At 43.4% G+C, this 23,120-nt stretch overlaps 3 protein-coding genes across 3 annotated transcripts in view; 1 reads left to right on the forward strand and 2 right to left on the reverse strand.

Annotated features, from left to right (window-relative positions):
• Positions 1 to 6,882, reverse strand: part of zfyve26 (zinc finger, FYVE domain containing 26) — a 33,179-nt gene extending 26,297 nt beyond the window's left edge. The window contains exons 1-9 of the mRNA XM_065966696.1: positions 6,736 to 6,882; positions 5,443 to 5,700; positions 5,287 to 5,362; positions 4,104 to 4,190; positions 3,527 to 3,676; positions 2,651 to 3,002; positions 1,430 to 1,554; positions 1,111 to 1,275; positions 87 to 175 (exon numbers count right to left, since the gene is read on the reverse strand). Coding sequence (XP_065822768.1) covers positions 87 to 175; positions 1,111 to 1,275; positions 1,430 to 1,554; positions 2,651 to 3,002; positions 3,527 to 3,676; positions 4,104 to 4,190; positions 5,287 to 5,362; positions 5,443 to 5,633 — 1,235 coding nt within the window. The 5' untranslated portion in view covers positions 5,634 to 5,700; positions 6,736 to 6,882. The remainder of the gene's footprint in view (positions 1 to 86; positions 176 to 1,110; positions 1,276 to 1,429; positions 1,555 to 2,650; positions 3,003 to 3,526; positions 3,677 to 4,103; positions 4,191 to 5,286; positions 5,363 to 5,442; positions 5,701 to 6,735) is intronic.
• A 1,700-nt stretch (positions 6,883 to 8,582) lies between these two features.
• On the forward strand, positions 8,583 to 12,783 carry si:ch211-10a23.2 (Galectin-related protein A-like). Its single transcript, XM_020658189.3, has 4 exons — positions 8,583 to 8,655; positions 8,948 to 9,033; positions 10,532 to 10,712; positions 10,969 to 12,783. Exons 1-4 carry the CDS (start codon positions 8,629 to 8,631, stop codon positions 11,110 to 11,112), a joined length of 438 nt encoding a protein of 145 aa, XP_020513845.3. The 5' UTR covers positions 8,583 to 8,628; the 3' UTR covers positions 11,113 to 12,783.
• An 840-nt stretch (positions 12,784 to 13,623) lies between these two features.
• On the reverse strand, positions 13,624 to 18,432 carry plek2 (pleckstrin 2). Its single transcript, XM_020658191.3, has 9 exons — positions 18,328 to 18,432; positions 17,985 to 18,149; positions 16,915 to 17,099; positions 16,679 to 16,770; positions 16,307 to 16,494; positions 15,644 to 15,745; positions 15,444 to 15,527; positions 15,014 to 15,092; positions 13,624 to 14,178 (listed from the first exon to the last, which is right to left on the reverse strand). The coding sequence occupies exons 1-9, from the start codon at positions 18,379 to 18,381 to the stop codon at positions 14,051 to 14,053; spliced, it is 1,077 nt and encodes a 358-aa protein (XP_020513847.2). The 5' UTR covers positions 18,382 to 18,432; the 3' UTR covers positions 13,624 to 14,050.
• Positions 18,433 to 23,120: the final 4,688 nt, after the last annotated feature.

Raw genomic sequence — 23,120 nt, forward strand, 5'->3', positions numbered from 1 at the left:
AACACACAGAGGAGGTGAAAGGTCGATAATAAAGAACGGTTCAGACGGCGTGAGACTTCAATAAGGAATCAGATACAAACGCTTACGGGTTGTTGTTTTTACACCATTCAAGGACTCCGAGCTGAGAGGACAGAAGATCTGCAAACTCCTGCAGGACAGTGTCGCTGGCTGGAGCCTAAAAAGAACGTCGACACTCTCAGTTTATTGATTTATTAATTTAGGGGTTCCCAAACTTTTCATCCCGCGACCCCCAAAATAACGAAGTGGAGTCCATGGAAGTGTGAAGCATAACGGTGCACACAGCAGAACGCACTAATCCGCCTATATCCAAACACTGACATTAGAACAACAATAAGAAATACAGCAGCCTTAAAATAATTAAACAACTTTTTTGTAAGTAATTTCACAAAAATGGGTAAAATACATCATTTCCAGTTCGTATTTGTTTTTGGAAGGCATCTCGCGACCCCCCACTTTGGGAACCACTGATCCATAAATCTGCATATGGGTGACGACGACACATCGATGCAAAGACAGGACATAATTGATTGTTGTGTCCTGACGTTGTTTGAAGATTTTCCGGCTGCAGCTGGACAGATATTATTTATTTATTTTGGGTTACAAAGTAAAGACATCTATGTTGACGTAGACTGTCTGAATAATAAAAATGAGTTCAACATTATCGGACTGAAAAAGAATCCATGTGCAGTAAGTAAGATGCAGCCCATCGAGATGCATCCTGACATCTAATCAGATCGTTGAGAGGATTATCAGAATCTAAGCACGCTTCACCCCTAACTTCAGTACATCAACACCAGATTGTGTTTAAGCTTTTGTCCGGTGTATCTTCCACTTGAGGGATCAAAGGATGAAACATTAAGGAGTGTGTTTAATGCTCTGACCAAATGAGAAGTTGTGTTTTTGTTGCCCTTTAATGAGATCTCTTTAACAGGATTAAATGTTAAAAACATAAATAAACCATGGAGCGACGATGTTTCTTCAAAAAGACTTCACTTCAACCTGTCACATCCTCCTCAGCGGGTCATTAACATCACAGTGAATCAGCAGCAGAAGAGGAGGAACATGTAGGTGAACGTTTAACGCTCTCACCTGCTCTCGATGAAGGGCAGCGAGCAGCGTCTGAGCCGAGCTCAGGCTGCGACACTGAGTCCATCCCAGGAGCAGCAGCAGACGAGACAGAGGCTGGAACTCTCGCTGCAGTAAATCTGTGAGCTGAGGGAAGTCCTCGTGTTTCATCAGGTCCAGAGCAGTGACCTACAAGAAGAGACACTTTAACCAGATTTCAATTCATCATGTGTGTTTGCTGATTCACTCCACCTTCAGGGGTAAAAATGTGACTAAAATAGAAACTGAAAAAGGACTTTATACAGACATGATGGCAGGCATTTTATGATCCTGGGACACTTACCAAGACCTGCTCCAGGAAGTGTTTTCCACTGCTAAGGCACTCGAAATAAATGGTTTTCCAGACGGATGGGCGATCTTTGTGGATGCACAAACTGAGGGCCAACTTCTCTGCTTCAGGAAGGTCCACTGGGAGAAAGGAAAGGAATAGACTTGAGTTTCTATCATTCTTTTCTAGTCTTTGTACGACTAAAAGCTCTTTTACTCCACAGGTCACACCTACACATTCACACACTGATGGTAGAGGCTGCGGGAGAAACTCAGTATTAAGTGTGTTGCCCAAGGAGACATCGGAGATGTTGCTGCAGGAGCTGGGGATCAAACCCTCAACCTTCAGATTGAGAGACGACCAACTCGGCAAAGACAAACTGCCAAAGGGGACTTCACAGAGTACATCATACTGCACCCTCTGGTTTTATTTCCTTGATACAAAATAACAGGGTCGCTGCACACTTTTTAAAATCAATTTTAGGATTTTTTAAGACCCAAACAAAGATTTCATGTGGGATTCAGCAGCTTTGATTTCCCCTGTTTAAAAGCTTTTTTTTTTTTTTGCATTTCTTGCACATTGCCTCATAATCCTAATTTGATCTATTTCTCATTTTGAAGCCAGAATTTCTCTCAAACTCACTGAACACAAAATCTTCCTTAAAAAAAGCAGTTTTACTAAATGAATGAAAGTCATATTACTGATACTGAAAAAAAAACTGCTAAACAGCAAAAGCAGCTGTCACATCATGTGAAGTTTTCTGTGACCACAGAAGCAGAAGTGTGATTAAAAGAGGAATAACGATGAGAAGCCGTTAATTGTTCCCTTCACACCGTCAGCACAGAAGGACGGATTCTCAGGTCACAAGTTTCTGTTTCATTCAACAGAAGGCATCGAGCTTCGCCGGGGAATAAATGTAAAGGAATCATACTGGTATGGTCTGGAAATTAACAAAAACAGGAAAGTACTGGGAAGAAAGTTGTGAGCCTGACTGCAAAGAAAACAAAGACGTACTTTGATCTGCTACTTTAGCCAAAAGAATTAAGTTCAAGCTTTTCAAGGAGATTGTTTTAAAAGTCTTTTAGGCCCAAAAATGTGTAAAAATAGCGCCCAGGTTTAAAAGAAGAGGAACTTCCCTCATACACTAAATAATGCTCAACATATAGGGATGAATTGAAGGCGGGGAGGAGGTCCAGGACCTCAGAGTTAAATATTCAGATCCCACCCTCGGGTCACCTTGTGTTTGGGGCGCGCTCCTCAGCAGATGATCCCTCTGCAGTCTCAAAGCGGTGGCGCAGTAAACGGAGACGAGAGCGTCGCCGCGGGGGCGGAGCAACGAGCTGAGGATCCTCTCCTCTCTCAGCGGTCCATCTCTGGCCGCCCACAGAGCCTCACACAGCCCCTCCAGCTGGCCCCCTCCTCGCACCGAGCTCCACGGCATCACGCACAACACGGAGTAGATCTCCTCCGCCCACTCGTCCACCTTCTCCTGCCTCCTCTCCGGCTTACCCAGCTTCTTCATCAGGTGTGAGATGAACGTGTGCTGCAGACTGTGCTGCAGACTGTGCTCCTCTGTGCACGACGCGTCCTGCAGGAGAAATAAAGACAACGAGGAAACGCAAACGTTTGATGCATATGAACAATAATCTTTTTTACTCCTAGTGTTTAAAATGAGTACTGCAGTTTAAATTCTAAACATCATAGAGAGCTGCCCCCCCCCCCTCCCCCCCCCCTCCTCTCTAGAGTGGATGCTCACTCAGGTCACCATGTGGTGGACTCTGAAGCTTCAGTGTTTATCCAGCTCTGCATGGGTCTGTAAACCTTTCTGTGTTCTAACCTCTCTCCATTTTTCAAAAGCATCTCCAATATTGATCCTAGTTTGAGCACGTTTCTGCTCGTGGAGCTTATTAGAAACATGCAGAGGCTTTTTAGGTCGGGTACAATCACTTCTATCTGAACCACTTCTCTTGACCGCTTCCATCACTGTAATACCTGCAGTCTTTTTAATTAAGAGGCTTCACTGTTTTTTTTTTTTTTTTAATATATATATATATATATATATATATATATATATATATATATATATATATATATATGAGAGTTCTACTCTACCTGTAAGAAATGAGCCAGAGATTGTGCGAGTCTCGGTTTCTTTTTCTCCAGTAACGTCTGCAGGCAGGACTTGACAGCGTCATCAGTCGACCTCGAACCATCGCCGGCTTCTTGCTCAGACGTGGTCTCCAAAAAGGCCCGGTGTAACTCCTGCAGAGAGACAAACAGTAAATCACACAATCCAGAATTCTAAGGATATTTTTTTCGGAGCACTCTGCCTTTTTTTGTGCGGCACTTAAGTTGAAAATCTGATCAGGAAGTAAACGATCTCAAATATAAAACATGCAGTAAAAAGTAATGGAGCAGTGTCGGTCATACAGCGGCCATTGTCAACAGACTGTTGTCATAGAGACAGGACGGACGTGCAGTGTTTTTATTCTCAGTGCACCAACGCTTCATGCAAGAACTCCTGAGCGCACAGTCAGCGCTTTTCTGCCCAGAAAAAAACACCAGGTGGACACGGGGTCTCCTCCTGGTCCTCACCTGACTAAAAGACACAACACCTTCTTATCTAGTTTCTGCTGCTTAACGACCAGCTTACAGTTTATTTACAGATACAGTTAAAAATCTAAATGACCTTGAGAGCAGACTCTGGGACGCCTTCTGACCCGAGCTCCTCCAGAAGCAGCAGGAACTCCAGCTCTCTCCTGGTGTTTGACGGGACCTGAAGAGGAGAGAAGACGAGAGCAGAGATTCAAAGTTTCACTTTAAAAAACACATTTTAAAAACACTCATGTCTGAAAGGCTTGAGGGCCGGATTTATTTATACTGTTATGGGGTTTCAAATTAACACAACAAAAAAAACATAATATAACAACTGTGATCGTAACAATAACACAAATTTAAACTTGGATACGTTATTACAAATATTGAATTACATAAATATCGGTTTTGTTACCGCAGCGACAACAACAAAAAAGTCCAAGGTCGCCAAAATGGAGTCATTTCTTGTTTTTTTTAAATCAGGAAAAAGGAAAACTATAGTCGGACAACCTTTTAACCTTTTGTTTTATCTCATGGTATGGTAACCTTTCTGTTCAGAACAAAAATCGTCTTTCCAGTATCGTCAATACAGCCAGTAAAACAATCGGCACTCAGCAGCTTTCATTGTCAGATATCTGGAACAGACAAGTTGTTAGGAAAGCAAAGTCTATCTTGTCCAGCTCTGACTGTCGTCCTCTCTTAGAGGAATCTGTTCTTCTCCCCTCAAGTCGAAGGTTCAGGCTGCCCAGGGCTAAGGCAAACACATTTAAATTTTCATATGTTCCTCATGCAATTAATGCTCTTAATCTTCTTTAAAGCCTTGACTGCACTTTCAAGCAGAGCTATTGCACTTTATATTCATTTATTTATTTATTTATTTATACCATTTGAGTGAAACTTCCAAACGAACAGTGAGTTTTTATATTTGATATTTCTTGGTTGTATTTCATCAGGTTGTGTTGCACTGTCCTTTGTCTGTTTATCTGTTGTGTTTTTGTGTCCACTGCTGCAAATCAAATTTCCCTTCCAGGGACAATAAAGATCTGAACTGAACTGAACTGACAAAGAACGTCAGACATGGTGAGAAATTCTCTTAAATCTGAAGCAAAGCAGCTTCTGATGAGCCGACTCTGTCTTCCTTTCCTCTTTCTATATTTTTTGTGCAGCAGCCAAAGAAAAATGTGTCAAACATTTAGCTGAACTTTACACCAACATGCGGCCTACAGATTACTTTACAAAACACATGAAAGAGAGGAACACTTATTCATTTATCTCACCTTCTCTTCGGTCCATTTCTCCAAAACCTGAAGCCAAAACCAGGCCAGTCTGTGTGGACTCCCCACCGACTCCCATCTATAAAAACAACACATTAATAAACAGCACCAGTAATACAGATAAATAAACTGGGTTTATGTTGAGAGCTCAGTACTCACTGTAGACTGTAGGGATGGCAGATTATCGCTCTGATTATGTCTCGCAGGTTTTCTGAGAGTCCGCCTGCCGAGTGGACCAGCTGAGGCACGCAGGCGCTGGCCAGCTCCCACTCGGCGTGCTGCAGGCATCGCTTGAAGTACTCGAACAGGTCCTGGAGGGAGGTCTCCGCCTCGCAGCCGAACGGATGCATGACGCTCACAAACGGAGAGACGCCTTCACTTCCAAACAGACGAGGAGGAAACTGGAGCTTCCGTCACCTGAAGCAGAAAGAAAAACGCTCTTTGATGAGGAGATCGTGCTTTTTCAGTGAAAGCCCCAAAACTATGGAACAGCCTCCGTCTTCCCATCACGTCTGCATCCTCTCCTGACTCCTTTAAGTCCCTTCTAAAGACTTACTTTTATATTTTAGCGTTTGAGTCCTCTGGTCCTGAATCCACGGTTCTTTCAGATTCCAGTTATTGCTTTCATTATCTCTCCTATCGTATTTTATTTTGTGTTTTTTGTATATGTTGTAATCCCCTGTAAACTGTGTCTGTGATGTATTGTACATCACGTTGGTCAGCTGCTGCTGTTTTTAAATGTGCTTTATAAATAAATGTGACTTGAGATGACTTTGAGACGACCTCCTCTCAGACTCTGATGGACCTGCAGCTCGACTCGTCTGATCAGTACTTCTTTATATTGTGTAGTTTTCTATTCTCACTCCTGGAACAAAGATGTGAGACTTAACGAGCTGCTCTCATTGGATGATTTGAAGAGGGTGTTAGATGACGTGCAGATGTTCTCCCTGATGTGTTTGTGGGAAACCTTCACAAACAACAGATGTTAGTCTGATCTGTTTGTTTGTGCTGCTGGTAACCTGCTTAACATATAAAAGAGAATAAATAAATGTGTGAGGTGGACCAGCGGGTGTTGTTCGATGCCTCAGGTCAGGTGAGGTTTTGAAAAGCTGCTGCTGGATTCTTTAACTTTCTTCAGGATCAATAAAGTGTTTGTTTGTTTGTTTGTTTGTTTGTTTGTCTTTAACTTTAAACTGTTTGAACTCCTCTGAGCAAACAAAACAAACACACTGAGACACAAACTCCGTGCTGAGCTGCTCACCTGTCCTGTGTTTACCTGTCGTCTCTTTCACAGCTGACAGACACACACTGTCACCCGTTAGCATTAGCATTAGCTACAAATAATGCTGACTGTCTGTGAATGCAGATGAAGTCCGCTAACTTCCGTAACAGCTCCCGTTAGCACATTATAACCCGTATGTAAGTTAGTGAGTATTTAAAAACGTCACTTACTCATTTCTTCGCGCTGTTTTTCCTGAAACTGCGAGTTATTTACACTCCGTGCTCTCCGCTGTTATGCTAGGCGGCTAGCTGCATGCTAACGCAGGTCATGTGACAGAATCAGATTATACTCCGTCGCTGGTTGGTCAAAGGTTGGCACGAGCTGGAGGCTGGAAGACAAGTGGGCGTTCCTGAAGCGCGAGCCGAGTTCGCTTTTTTCTTGTTTTGATGCTGCCTTCAGGTGCTGTCGGAAATCAAACTGCTACATAAATAAACTGCAAAACAACAAGACGCTGTGGAAAATCTATTTTTAAAACAAATGACAAGCAAAAGTAGGTATTATCATAAAATAGATTATAAACAATTAAAAACTTTACAAACATTTCTTTTGGCAGGTATACAGAGAGGAAAAGTTAGGGGTGTTCATATTAATTTTGTAACCCTTGTAGGAGCCATAAATGTAAGTTGATTGTGTATTTGGTGTCATGGGTTGTTTACTGATTTGTTTATTGTTTACGGTCTGCTTGTTCCTGGTGGTGGGTGTGTTCACCGGAAATCTCGTGGTGATGGCAGTGATCATATGGGCCGCACTCACCTGTTCACCTGGTTTTTGGCTTGGATGGAGAGAGGGGCTGAGCGTGGGAAGAGACAGTTTCTGTTGACCGCCACACTACACTGCACTGCGATCCGAAAACAACGTTTGTAGTGTCTTGTTTTGTTTTGGAAGAATAAAGGACTAAAGCATGTTGGATCTGGAAGTCATTTCTAAGGACAGCGCGTCACAGCTTCACTCCCGTCTTCAGTCCCCCGCAGCGCTGCAAAGGAAGACAGAGCCGCAATAACCCTGGATGGAAATACGCTGAGGTTGTTATTTATTAATGAATGAGGTATATAAACTTTGGACACTCTGTATATTAATTGTAAATCAGTTTTGAATTAATTAAAGAAAGGTGAGAAAGCAGGAGTTAAGTTTTACTAATACCTACTCCTTTTCAGACACTGTTACTTGTTTTGTTTGTTTTTATTATCTCATTTTCACTTTATTTAATTAGTCTTTATTGCAAAACCAAGACTTTTATCACATGTTTACCCCACGTCCCCACCTGCACCCTGACATCCAAATGTGTTATTCCAAGATCTACATTTTATAAAGGTTCATTTTGGGGTTTTCTGTGCTTCTGTGCTGAGAGTCAGTTCTATTGAGTCCATTTTAACTCTCTTGCTGATCAGTTGGTTTGGTAACCTCAGCAAGGGAAATATTAAATAATATTAAACTTTACAAGATTGTTGGCGCTGACTTGAATGATCTTGGTTGTATTTTTCAAGAGCCAATCAGAAGGCAAAGGTCGTCCTGGAAGACCCTCAGCGTCCTCTGCATGCAGAGTTTAGACTTCACCAGACATGGAGGAGGTTCACATCAAACAGATATCTGAGGTCATTTGTCCAATCAGCAGTTAGGTTTCTAAAGAAGCTGTAGGCATTGTTGCCATATATAGAATGGGCTGTTGGTCTTTGTGTCGCTTATCTCACCACATCCATCATGATGATCATGTCATTATTTAAAGAAATTCAAACTTTTTTAATTAGAAACATACTTAATCATTGTGGATTTTGAGAACACTCAACATGTTCACACAATATATTTAACCAACTTTTCTCTCGAGTTTTTGGGCTTTACATTGAATAATATCAGTTCATCATGTATCGTAATTTATCCCCCCCCCTCCTCCCCTTTCTCTCCCCTCCTCTGAGCGTCTCCCATCTTCCCCACTGCTAAACTGGGAGCCTGTCTCTATGACAACGTGGTGCAGGCGGGGTTTGCCAGCTGGAGGCAGAGTCAGTCAGTCAGTGCTCAGTTGGCATCAGCGCCTCGAAACCTCCACACCGCATCACGCCCTGAGTGGAATGGAAGAAAAGGACAAGAAAGAGCATGTATGTAGCTGCGCTTTTTGCGGATTTGCGGCTTGCATGGCAACATTTCATTCAGAGATTTCACTCCTGGGTTGCTCACTTGGATTAGAAAATGCAGATAGTTTGTCCAGCTGAGTCACTGACTGTTAGAAATTGTGGAACAATAAAGCTTTTGTTTGAGGCGATAGGTGGCAGCTGAAGACTCCTGCAGGATGCATGACTGAAGAAGCACATCCTCCGAGAAATGCTCACTGTGCTGTGAGATGTGGCGGTGCAGGCCTCCTCATCTGCTCTAACATCTCCATTGTTTCAGGGGGAGTACACCGGAGAGATAAAGGGCGGGCTGCGGCCTTCAATGAAGCTGGTTGTGATGGGAATCATCAACAAAAAGCCCAAAAGGTGAGAGCAAACACCTGTTTTCATTCTCGCATAAAGAGTGTTTAAGAATTTTACATCATGGATGTCCTGTTGCGCATATGACGTGGCAGCTAATTGAATTAAGGGGTGAAAAAAATGCACTTTGCTTGTTTTAAAGCAGCCTTTAAAGGCAGATATGCAGCTGTTAGTGTTTGAATGCACGCAAAGCTCCCAGCTCTTCCCCGTTTTGGAAAGAAAAAACATCTTTGTAATGCCACTCAGTGAGTTTCCTAATTATAGGTTGATCTGAATGTGCGTGGGAGAGTTGCAAAATCCCATGAAATGTGAAGAGTCATGCTGGACTTTCTCCTGTTGATAACATCAGAGTGTTCTTTACTCACTCAGTCGTCAGTTAAATTGAGGATGACCGAGAAGCTGGGAAAACAAACTGTGATGCAGAACTTGTTTTGCGAGCAGGAAACTTATTTTTAGCTGCAGAAAACATCAAGAGGGATTCCGGGACGAATGCTCCCAAAGGACCGTGAATGCAACATTTATGTTTCTAAATAAATCTAACTTCTCATGTAAAATTACCCAGAATACAATCCGGCTATACACTTTTATTGTTGTAACATTATTATCTATCATATAATTATGTTAGTAGTACTTTAATGTTATTGTTGGTAAAAAAGAAAAACTCATGAGAGCAGAGAGACACATTATTTTATTAAAGACTCTGGAAACTTGATCTGAAAAGTTTTAGTAAAGATCCAGTCAGTGAGCTGTGTAGAGAGTGAGATGATAAAGGTATCTTACTCTCTGATCATTAAGGAAACATGCTGAAGTGCTGGCTTCTCTGACAACAATGCAGCAGCAAGTATGTCCTCCTTCTAACTTTAGATTCTGCTCCTGAATGCTCTGGATTTGTTTGGACCAGAGAAGGTAGGCGCTTTTAAGACACACCCCCACACGGCCGTTTTGGACGCCCCTCGGTTTGCCAGATATGAGAGCAGTTATCAGGTCAACAGGTGTTGCAGTGATGGAAGCGGTCAAGAGAAGTGGTTCAGATAGAAGTGATTGTACCCGACCTAAAAAGCCTCTGCATGTTTCTAATAAGCTCCACGAGCAGAAACGTGCTCAAACTAGGATCAATATTGGAGATGCTTTTGAAAAATGGAGAGAGGTTAGAACACAGAAAGGTTTACAGACCCATGCAGAGCTGGATAAACACTGAAGCTTCAGAGTCCACCACATGGTGACCTGAGTGAGCATCCACTCTAGAGGGGAGGGGGGGGGGGGGAGACAGCTCTCTATGATGTTTAAAATCTGGACTGCAGTACCCATTTTAACCACTAGGGGTCAGAGTTACATATTGCTCCTTTAAACATCCACCAATAATGAAGCTTAATTCTTTAAAACATTTCCCTCTGAGATGTTGAGAAATTTGAAGTGACATGAGGAGAAAATATTAAAATAAAGGTTCCTCATATTCATGTTTGTGTGTAATAAACTGGAGTTTTCTGTTTTCATGTCTGAGCAGCATGGAGGTGACTCTGTCCAGTCACCCTCAGGAGGAAGAGGAGGAGGGCGACGTGGGTCTCCAGCTGAAGATCAGCTTCATGGACAAAGCCGTCCAACGTAACGCCCGCATGGCTGGAAAGTGGGGAAAGGCAGAAAACAACCTTTCCTTCTTTCCTTTTGCAGCTGGAGAATCCTTCAAGGTAACTTTTAAAAACTCTGTTCGTTCACTGTTTCAAAGCCAATTGAATTACTTTTTAAGTGTTTGCAATGCATTTAGAAATCCATTATCTATAACGCTTTTTGTTGTTCGGGGTCGCGGGGGGGCTGGAGCCTATACCCGCTGTCATTGGGCGAGAGGCGGGGTTACACCCTGGACTGGTCGGTGGTACATTATGTGAGTTTTTCTTCAAATTTAAGAAATGTGACCTTCTCCTCTTCCTCCCCTCGGCCTCTTAGATGGAGATCGTGTGCGAGCACCAGCAGTTTCGCATCCTGGTGGACGGTCAGCCCCTCTGCGGCTTCACCCACCGGATCGCCCCGCTCGCCTCCCTCACTGCCTTACGAGTCTTTGGAGATCTACAGCTTACCAAGGTGGCCTAACACCAGCGACAGAGAACAGCAGCGTACATAGGGACGTCCTGGGACAGTCAGAGTTTAGAATAGAGCCAGTTTTTTGAGAGAATAAAGTAACCCATGATGGAAGATAAACCTGCCTCGTAATCACGTGTTAAGACAAAGTGCCTTCACTAGATTACTTATTTAGAGACTTGAAGAGAAAGACCGACAGTCATCAATGTCTTACATAAACCGAAGAATGTGATTTGAAATGAGTTTTAAAGCTGATGAGGTCGAAGCTATAACATTTTCCCTAAATGAACAAAGTGATGTGTGGCTGCATCAGTTTCCTGGTGCTTTTAAATCTCAGACCAATGCCTTTGATTTCTCTGGAGTTAACTTTTGAAAGCACTTAACGTTTACGAGCGCCTGCATGAAGATGAATGTTCACACAAACAATTGATTGTCATCCTGTGCCCGACTAAGTAACAATATTCATTCACCGCGTTCACACGGCAGCCGTTTTCCTGTGACGTCCAGCTCAAGTTATTATTTAAAGCAGAATGAAAAACGTTTACAGGCATACTCATGTTTGGTTTTAAGTTAGCATTCAAACCCCACTCTTACATGGTAAGTTCAAACTTAAACAAACCTGAGCGAGAGCATAGCTAATGTTGATGTTAGCTGGACAGGATTGGTGCGTTCCATTAACCTCGGTTATTGGAGCCAGGAATGACGTCACACCTGTGTTAAACGTGTTCCAGTTACGAGTTGGCAACAAGTCAGACAAGCGACATGGACGCCTCCAGGAGTTTGTTTTGTTAGCTACCAGGCGATAACACACTACGGGATAACTTCAGACTAAACTAACATGACAACACGTCCAGAGAGAGAACTTTTACTTATTTAATAACACAAAAAGAGGACTAAGCAGCTACAATAGTTACAGCTTAGACTTTACTGTTGACGCCCTTAGCAGCCATGTTGGATTTTAAACTCGGGCTACTGAAGGTTCTTCAATTTTCCAAGTCGGACTTCCGACTTAAAGGGGCGTTTCTGATGACATATCAGACCTGCACCCCTAATTTTCCCGACTTCCGAGATCAAATGGAACACACCATAAGCTTTCCTTAACCTGTTTTTCAAAATGGCAAAGTTAGCATTTAGCTTCTTACTGGCTAACTAAAGAGGGGCTCAATCCTAAAGTTAGCAACTTTGGCTGAATGGCGCTCCAGTTTTGCTAAAGCTAGAGGTAAGGTTAGCATTCAACTTCTTCCTCGCTAAACCTCGCTAGAATAGCCTGATGCTGTTAAGCTAGCTGTGAGTTAACATTGATAAACCTAACATGTGGCCCAACATCCCTCCAGATTTGCATTATCCATCTTCCTGTCAGTTGCATCTCAATCCAGAAAAGTTAGCATTAAAACCTGAATCTGAGTAAAACAACAGAACATCATGTGAGCCAGTCCATTTATGCGTGACGTCAGAGGAAAATGGCCGCCGTGTGAAAACAGTAAATAATGTAAAAACTACTCCGTAGCCCACGTTAGTGCATGCCAGTAATCCAATCCGTGTAATTCTGATTTAACCTCCTGGATTATGTCACACATTGTGTTATTATCACTTTGTTTGTGTATTTTTTCTCTATCTTAGCACTTTTTATGTAAATGTTTCATATCGACTTCACTGCAATAAATCACTTTAGTTGTTATTATTCATCGTTTCCTGCCTCGTGGTTGAGTTACCGCTCCTTAGTCCAACATCGACTGTAGAGAGCATCACGTGTCGCTGAGGTTTTGTAACTGTTGTGTCATTAATGATTTCAGTGGAACTCAACTCTGAACCAACACCAGCTCAGTGTGAGTCACTCAGATGAAAAGTCGATTCAGCTGGGAGTGCCCGTCTGAACTACACCTCTATAGACTGGTCCTGTCTCTGTACTTCCTGTTGGAAAACCATGTTGCAATACTCAGCTTCAGACCTCTTCAGGGGTCACCAAGTTAAATGTAAGACTGCGGGTGTCAGAGGTCATGTAATATGGCCTTACATATTTTATAATAACATTATTTAAAGTCGACCTGCTCTGCTGACCCGCATTTTAAACTCTCATATAGTGTTACAATGCTGGATGTCCAAACTAAACGTGGTCAAAGTTTCAAATCAGGAGGTAATCGTTTGTTGGAGTAATCCCAGGATGAGTCAGCAGAGGGCGCTAAACGCCACGTTCTGTAAATCACGCCATAGTTCCCCGATATAAAAACCAAGACTTTCAGCAGACGGCTTCAAGACTCTGAAACCTCTTACATAGACTCTCTTCACCCAGACCTGGAGAGCAGCCCTCCCCTGGCAGCCCTGCAGCGTTCTGACTTCCAGAGAGCTGGCCAATCAAAAGAGAGTGGTCATGAGGGGAGGGGGGTCTTAAAGAGACAGTAGCTGAAATGAACTGTTTCAGGCAGAGACTGAAATGAGGGTTTTTACTGACGTCAGTTTGAGATAAATCAGATCATGTAAATCTGCTCTAAAGGTTTCACACACTGATGACATGAGAGATGAACATGAGGAGGATATACGAGCTTTAATGAAAAGAGAAATTGTTACAACTGTTGGGCTTTTAAACCCTCCAAGCAAGAACTTTAAAATACAGTTAAATCAAGCTTTAAAAAACATATTATATAACTATAAACATTTTTATTTAAAGTGCATCTTTATCTGTCTGCTGCTACAAAAAACATTCATAGAATGTGTAGTTTCAGTCGTCTCTATATTTGATTTGATTTGAGTAATTTATTTTCTTGTCATGCACACAAAGTGCCCAACCCTCATGGGCTTATAAGACAACAAAGAATTCAGTTGCAGTGGTTCACATTTACAAATCATAACTTTACAAAGTTGCCGGCTCCTGTCACAGTTCAGTCTTAAACAACGTGCTATGTCTTTTTTCCCAGGCTTTACAAACGAACCTTCATCTATAGTTGATGAAGTTTTATGTTAGCGCTCTGATTGCATCGATCCAGTCCATCTTCTCCTGGCGAGTCGGAGCCTGGATGAAGTAATGTGTGTCTGCCTGAGTGATGATCTTAAACAGGTTGCCTTGAATGTTTCCTTTCACACCTGCAGGGGAGGAAAGATCGGAGTCGATAAGGTTTATGTATATTAGGAGTGACCTGATTGATGAACTGACGGACACATAAAAGCAGAAAACAGTAACGTTACATCTCAGCATGAGACACGTCTTCATTTTGAAAGTTCACAAATCAGGAAACTTAAATAGGAAGAAAGATTGTTTACATTAAAGGTCACATATTATGCAAATTAAACTTCCCCATGTTTCTTTAACTCTAACATGTGTCTCTAGTCCGTCTACAAACCCCCCAATGATGAGAAAAGTCCATCCTCTCAGTCTTTTCCCTACTCCATTTTTCAGAAAATGTGTGCTCAAACAGGCCATTTGGAGATTTTCCCTTCATGACATCACAAAGGGCAGTAGCCCCTCCCCCAGGTGGGTGACACTCCCACAGCTAGGTGTTTGTTCTGCCCTCTGAGTCTGCCTTCTCACCGTAAACAATAGGACATGGAGCGAGAAAGACCGAGTACACCAAGCCCTTCCAGAGAGGGGGCGTGGTCAGACACAGCTCATTTACATATTTAAAGGTACAGACACAGAAACAGCCTGTTCTGAGCAGGGCCTTTAACTGAAAAAACACACATTTTTCATTGATCTAGGACAGTCATGAAAGTCGTCTCACGTTTCATCAGGATTAAAAACGCAACACTTTCCAAAATGTGTGTCATGCTTAACTATTTCATGAGTTGTGGTGATTACATGCATGGATTTAAATGATTTCTGCTCATCACACCTCTAACTCTGTAATTATTTCTCCAAACATCCTGTTTAAAAAAAACGTTCATGTGTCTGATGTAAATGATCTTTGAGACGATGACTCACCTGAAGGAACTCCGTTATCGCCCAGGGAGGAAACCAGACAGCTCCGCAGAGAGAAGCCGCCCACAGGGCTGATGTCATCCTGAAGACAGGAAGTGGATGAAGCTGAGTCAGATCTGTGACACTCTTATAAATCATAGATGTCTTGAGGCTTAGACAAACCAAACAGCTGATTTGTTTGGGTTGGTCTCTTCTGTTCAGTGTCGTCATATAGAGGTTTGTTTCAAGTCCTCTAGTTGTGGCCTCTTTGTTATGACTTATATAAATGTTTTAAAGGAGGTGTTCCCACATCCAACTATCTCATGAAGAAGGTGCGTAGGACATCAAACTATCATTATTTCTAATAAATTGGCGATACCAAGCCAGAGTTGTGTGCAGGATTTTTCTTTTCAACATGATTTATAAAAGAAAAAGATGTGATTTACAAACTCACCTTGGTGGGATCGTAGTAGTGAAGGAACGCCGGCTCTGAACGCAGCACAAACAGTCGAACCTTCCAGTTCTTCCTTCTGTGTCCCTGTGTTTAAAGACGCAGCACGTCTGTTATTTGTTCAGATTAATTCATTTGTAAAAAATAAATATGAGGTAATGGTACCGCTTTCTGCATCTTAAGAGCTCATAAAAGTTTATTACCTGTTTCAGCAGGTAGCCTCTCTTTGTCACTTTTCCACTCAGCTCCACGGCGGACAGCGACGTCTCAGCCTTCACGCTTCCTCTCTTCTTTAAACTGTCAGACTGAGATCAAAAAGAAACATGATGTGAGTTATAACCACTCCGACCTGCAAAACTCAGATCTCAGCGATGTAGAAAATCACTGAAAATCTGTGAATAATGTTTGTGATTTGAAATCTTCAGGTCAGTACGTGCTGGATGAGGATGCACATAGACTTCCTGATGGTGGAATGAACTTCCAAACTCCATGTGATCTGCAGAGTCCCTCTGCACCTTTAAGAAAAAGCTAAAGACCCAGCTCTTTATGAATACCTACTAACTTAATGATGATGGTCTCCATATTATTGATGATGATGATGGTAATGACGATGGTTTTTGTTTGATAACGACGACTTATAAGATGGTTTCTATACTGATTAGAGCTCTCAAGAACTGCCCTCAATGTTGTGCTTTGCCTCTGGTCACTTCCTGTCAGCACCTGTGTGTCCAATCAGACTCAAAGCTGATCGTTTGCTCTTACTCACATTGTTCCCTTTAGATCCTCTCTTGTGTTGTTCTTACTCTCTGATGTACGTCGCTTTGGAGAAAAGCGCCTGCTAAGTCAATTGTAGAATTGATACTCACAAAGCTGTACAGCGCCGTGGAGTCGTCCATGAACTGCTCACTGAGGCCGGCGGTGCGGAGAGCCTCCACGCTCCTCATGCCCACGGTGCGCAGGAAACCCTCCTCCAGCAGGGCTGAGGCCAGCGTCATGGCCTCCACCCGGGTCAGAACCAGCTGCATGAACACCAGCCAGTCCACCACGGCTGAACCTGCAGGGACGGCACATTCAGAAATGTCTGTGCATTCTCTAAAACTTACTGAAACTGGATATATTAACCCAAAGATACACATTATATACAGAGAGAGATCTACAAATATAATTAACGCTTTAAAATCTGATCATTAAGGAGGATGCATGTGGTTTGTTTCCAGACAAAGAGAAGAGATGCTCACCTGAGAAACAGTTGCTGTAAGTGCTGCCATGCTCCACGTGGTTGCTCATTTTGATGCCGTTGTGGACGTCGTACATGGCGTCCAGCACTTTGCTGTGAGACAGAGAAACAGGACTTTCAGCAGTAATAACCAGAAATATAAAATACAGTATTTTATTGTAATTAAGAGAAATCTGCATGGATAAAAAAAGAGCCAGCAGTGTGCAGGGAGAGGCAGTGAAAGGGTCTGTGTGTTACCTCAAGTTGATGTCGTGTAAGTGGGATCCACCGAGGGCTTCCTGGTCGCTCACCTTCCCGCCTGCAGCCGTCCGGAGTTTGTCGACTGCGGCGGTGATGTCATCCGCCCAATCATCTCTCTCCTCCCGCGAACAAGCCTCCAAAAAATGATCCACTTTGTTCTTCGTCTGGAGCTTAAACACCAACTGAGCAAAAAAGAGATAAAAGAATGTTAAATGCCAGAGATCAGGAAAACAAGCTGTTCCTCTGCGTGTGGCGGTCAGGTCGTGACAAAAAGTGTAACCTGAGGCGATGCTTTAGAAAGTGTCTGAGCAGGTAGAGCCGCACCTGCAATGCGGTAACTACCAATAAAAACATCAACAAAGAGAAACACTGAAGAGAAACTGTGGCGCATCCATGTTAAGAACTGCAGCATGGATGTGCAAAACAGTGAATCGCTGCAGGGGGAATGGAAACGTATAAAATCCAGATCTGAGTCTTTGATTCTGTGGAATATTTCTGATCCTACAGTTTAGCTTTTGGCAGATTCAATCGAGATCATACCAGATGTCAGAGTCATAGGAACATTCCCTTTCATGAAGCGATCTTTGTTATGAAGGACTGATTGAACTGTTTGGCCTTCTTTGGGTTGAACAGCTGATTTGAAATAAAAACCTCAGTCAGAGAGTTGCTATCTGGAGATGATTGTTTGGGATAAAAAAAACAAAAAATATTTGGATGGAAAAGTTAAGTGAATAAAACAAGCCTGAGATTCTGTCCACGTTTTCTTAATCAAAGCGAGAGATGTTTCTCCTTTTTATCGCTCACAGAGTAAGAAGAAGTCCTTTATTTCTCCCGTGGGGATGAAGTCCTGTTCCTCTTTATAAAGCATCATGAGTTATACAGATTAAAATGTAGTTTTTGTTGTATTGTCATTGTTTCCATGGAGCCTCGAGTACAAACTTCACTTGGTGATATTTCAGAACCACCTTCTTCTTCTTCTACAGTTTTCTGACTCTTTTAAACTCATCCTGAACTTTTCTTTATTCAGGGTCAGGGTCAGTTAACATCTGAAGGCTGTAAAAACTCACCGGTCGGTTCTCGTACTCCAGAAAAGGACTCGTTATCACGCAGTCCTTCAGCAGGATCTTCCCTCGCTGACACGAGTCTCTTCGGCCTCCTTCGTATTTGTAATAGAGCAGCTTGTCCGGCGTCAGCATGAACCAGCGGGGCTTCCAGTTGTGCACCAGATGACCCTGACATCATCAGATTTATAAGAAATGATCAATGTATGTCATAACTTCAGGGGGAACAAACACTCCTATAGTCAAAGGATTTCAACCATTACATCAGAGGAAACATGGGCAGCTGGTTCCCTCACTACAGATCACATCTACTGAATTAAATCTATATTTGAAAGGATTTGTGTCTCACCCTCTTCACCAGGAATCCTTCTCTCAGGATCACAGTTTTCTTCTCAGAATCCATTCTGAGATGTTGGCAGCAGAGTTCAGCGTGTTCCTGCCTGCTCAGGTTTATGAATACAGAGGAGAGAGGGGGAGGGTTTATTCCCCTCAATGAATGAGTCACTCTGGCCACACCCACTTCCACTCACCTTGCTCAACACCGGGATGACGTTTGAATCCTGTAACTCCTGTGCAGCGTCACCTGAGGGCGCCGCTCAGCGTTAGATGACCCCCCTCCAACAACATTAATGAGCATGTGGACACTGTTTCATCGTACATCTCCTTCTGTGTGGACAACATCATCCCCTCCAAAACAGTCACGATCTACCCCAACAATAAACCTTGGATCCCCAAAGAACTCAAGGAGGTCCTCAACAAGAAGAAAAGGGTCTTCTTCGCCGGCTCCGAAGTGGAGAAAAAGGAGATGAAAAGAGAAGTCAAGCACGCCATAAAAACTGCCAAACTCAAGTACAAGAACAAAGTGGAGGAAAAATTCACACAGGGGAACCTCCGCACTGCTTGGCAGGGCCTCACAAACATGGCTGCTGTGAACACTGCTGCTACCAACATCAAAACCATCGAGGTTGCAGGCAGCAGCTCTACTTCTCTCCCCAACGATCTCAACTCATTCTACACCAGATTCAAGAAGGACAACACCACACAGCTGGAAGGAACAGTGGCGATGCTCAAGCCCAGTGACTCTGCACTCACCTTCAGCAGAGAGGACGTGGTGAGAGCAGCTCACCTGGTCCAGACAACATCAGTGGCTGCATCCTGAAGCACCGTGCCGAGCAGCTAGGGGGCGTGTTTCAGACCCTGTTCCAGAGCTCTATGGACAGCAGCACAGTCCCCCAGCTGTGGAAACACTCCACAGTTATCCCCATCCCCAAGAAAAGCCCCGCCAAATCACTGAATGACCTCAGGCCTGTGGCCCTCACGTCTCTGGGGATGAAGGCCATGGAGAGGATCATAAAACAACACATCATCAGAGAAACCGAGTCATGGATGGACCCGCTACAATTTGCTTATCGTGCAGGCAGAAGTGTCGATGATGCAAAAACATTCATAATAGACACTGTTCACAAACACCTGGAGCACCCCAACACCTCAGCCAGACTCCTGTTTGCAGACTTCTCTGCATTCAACACCCTGCAGCCTCACATCCTGGCTGACAAACTTTCAACTTGCTTCCATCTGAACGACCAGCTCATCCTGTGGATATTGGACTTTCTGACCAACAGATCACAGAGAGTTCTGGTCAACAACACCTTCTCCAACCTCCAACACCCCTCAACTGGCTCCCCTCAGGGCTGCGTGCTCTCACCTCTGCTCTTCATCCTCTACACCGATGACTGCAGAACCACACAGCCAAACTGTCACCTGGTGAAGTACGCAGACGACACAGTTCTCTCTGCTGTCAGGCCCCTCTCAGCACCATGGACCAGTTCTTCAGGAGTTTGTGGAGTGGTGTGACAGCTCCTGCCTTGAACTGAACATGAGCAAGACCAAAGACATGGTGGTGACCTTCTCCAACAAGCAGAGGGAACTGGCTGCATCAGCAATCACCACAATCCATGGGAATCCTGCTGAACTAGTAGAGGAGTATAAGTACCTGGGTACCATCTTCGACAGCCCGCTGTAATTCTCCTCCAACACCGAGGAGATTCTCAGGAAATGTCAGCAGCGGAAATACCTCCTAAGGAAGCTCAATTCCTTTGGAGTCAGTAAGAACATTCTTCTGACCTTCTACTACTCCTTCATTGAGAACATTATTACTTTTTCTATAACCTGCTGGTTCCACTCCACCACCCTCCAGAACAGAAAGCGCCTGCAGAGCACGGTCACAGTCTGCTCTAAGATCATTGGACTACCTGTAAGGACTTTGACATCCATCTATGAGCAACAGATAATCAGGCTAGCAGGTCGGATCATGCAGGACCCCTCACACGCTCTCTTCCCAGCGTTTGAGTGGCTCCCCTCAGGACGCCGGCTTCGCTGTCCCTGCTGCAGGACACAGAGGAGAAGATCAACCTTTGTTCCCAGGGCTGTCCAGCTCCTCAACTCCTAACCCCCCAACAGACACCAACACCTCTCACCCAATGCAGACTCTCAGCTGTGAACTTTGCTTTTTTACTTCCTTTATATTGACATGCACCTTAACTGCCTCTGCTTTATCTGGTCTCATGCACTACATCACTTTATTCTATCCATTTTATATCAGTATTCATACAGTTCTGGTTACTTTATTCCTGTTGTTTCTTATCCATCATTGCACTACGGTCACTTTATTTATCTAATTTTTACTTAACAGTTATATTGTATATATTAGTTCTGTTGTCCCATTATTCACCTTAATAACTTATCATTTAGTATTTGCCTACCTGCACATAGTTCTGTATATATATATTCATTTCTTGTTTACTGCACATAGTTATGGTTACATCTGTTTACGTCTGTTAGTCTAATCACTGTCCACTTATATCTACTCTTTTATATTTTGTATTTTTAAGTTAAGTTTAAGCTTTAAGTTGTATTTAAATTGACACTTTATATTTAGGTTAAAATGTTTTGTTTACTTGCACTGTTGTTAATTTACTGCTCTGTGTGCCTTTGAATTGCCCCCCAGGGACAAATAAAGTTTTTTGAATTGAACTGAATTGAATTGAAATTCATCCGACCGGTCGTTCCCCCCGACCGCTGCATGGCGACTGACATGTGATCGGGCTGAAATTCACCAGACTTCATAATCAGCTGTTTCACCCAATCACGAGTCAAAAAAACGCCATCTGTGTAATCTGACTATAGGCGCGATAGGTTGCATAGTACAGAGGCTCCTCCTCCAAGAGGGCGGCACGGGTTCAAGTCCGACCTGTGTCTCCTTTCCCATCTGTCATTACCCTCTCTCTCCATCTCGCAAGACAAGAGCCCAAAAATAAATCTACACCCTGACTAAAGCTCTCATAAAGCTTTCATCATAATTTGTTTTTCAGCCACAAGGGGGCAGCACAAACTGATTTCTTACACTTACATGCATGAGCATATACAGTACAGACAACAGATGTTGCCATGGTTACATCACCCTGTGGTTTGTGCACTACCAATGTGAAGCCTGTGAAGTTTGTCATGTCAGTCTTGACCATCTTTGGAGATTACCATATTTGGACCATAAGTGGGTGGAGCCAATGAAAAGTATTTCTACATGTTAAATAAAAACATTTTATTCAGATGAAGAAGTCGAGATCTCGAGGAAACAACAGAGTCAAAGAAAAGTAAAGATGAATGTCCACAGAGGCAACATTTAACATTTTATATAAAACTTTTATTCTGGATGAAACCAAAGGAAGGGGCTTCATGTGATGAAGGAGACCTGCAGCATGAGAGGAACACTGAAGGATTCAAGACTTCTGCAAACTCTCCTTTGTGTCTCCCAGGTGATGAAACTCTCACACAGGCATGCCTTCATGAGGCGGCGTGCTGCAGACTCAGCGTGGCGACCGGCCAAAGAAGTGTCATGATCTGTTAAACACATAAAGGAAACAATCTTTAAATCCTGCTCCACAGACTCGAGCACCTTCCATGAGTCGGAGTCAAACACTCCTCTGAGCCGAGTGTCAAGTCAAGTCACAGTTCAAGGCGTGTCTCAATGGCCTCAGTGTAACATTAACCATAAATCAAACATTAATCACATAAAGAAATAATAAGACGGTGTTTTGGCACAGCAGGATGTGAAGGGCACTGACGCATGTCGTCTCACATGGAGTCGCCCGGTTGTCTCCGTCACACTCTCTGAAACTCAAACACTCAGTGGACTCTGTTTAGTTTGACCACAGGCGTTTTGTTCCCAGGGTGTGTGTGTGTTTGTGTGTCCACGGTCACAGCTGGTTACACAGCGCACATCGCTGTCTCATTGTGTTTAGGGTTAGGAGAAAGAAAAGGATTCTGGGAGTCCGAGCTTTGGACCAACCGGTATGTCGGTAATGATGACATACGGAAGCCCAAAGCGGACATGCTTCATTACATTTTATTTGTGATAAGGAGAACATTTAGGTTGTTTTCACATGAACTGGACTTGTGTATGTCCTTCAAAATAAAATACAGACTTCTCCTTCAAAATAAAAAACAGACTTCTCCTAAAGTGAAGCTGCTCCATTGTCCCTTCTGGGCCTCCGTACATGTGTGGTGGTGACTGTGTCTGCAGAGACTCTGTCCTCTCACTGGATTTTACTGTTCTGATTTGTGACGGTTGACTCGGGACGTTTGTGGGCGGAGCTGGTGTGTTTCCTCCAGCCAATGACAGCGCAGCAGGTGAGTTTAGGAGTGGATACAATTCAGTGATTGGACGAGATTCAAAGCGGTGAATATGACGGACGTGGACGTAGCAGCAAAGAAGAGAAAATATAATGAGAGTGAGGAGAAACACCAAGTGGATAAAGATCGTTCTAAAACGAGGGTGAACCTTGTGTTGTCTTTTACCCGTGGACGTGGAGTAGATCTACTTCCTGTTGGACAGGAAGGTGACAAACACCGGCGGTTAGCTTGTGCTAGCATGTGTTAGCTTGCAGTGAAGGAACAAGCAGTAAACGTACACACTATGTCCTGCAGGGGGCGATGAGCCAAGGAGGAGTGGCCATGTTTGAATGTTTTGTTATCAAACTGTGATTGATGTTTCTTCTGACTCCGCCTTTAAGGCTTCCGTACTTTTCCTTTAATAGTGAAAGGTTGAGCTGCAGCTTGAAGGAAATTGTTTTCACTTGTCCTGAA

Source organism: Labrus bergylta, chromosome 18 (genome assembly GCF_963930695.1).
Source record: "Labrus bergylta chromosome 18, fLabBer1.1, whole genome shotgun sequence".
Lineage (NCBI taxonomy): Eukaryota > Metazoa > Chordata > Actinopteri > Labriformes > Labridae > Labrus > Labrus bergylta.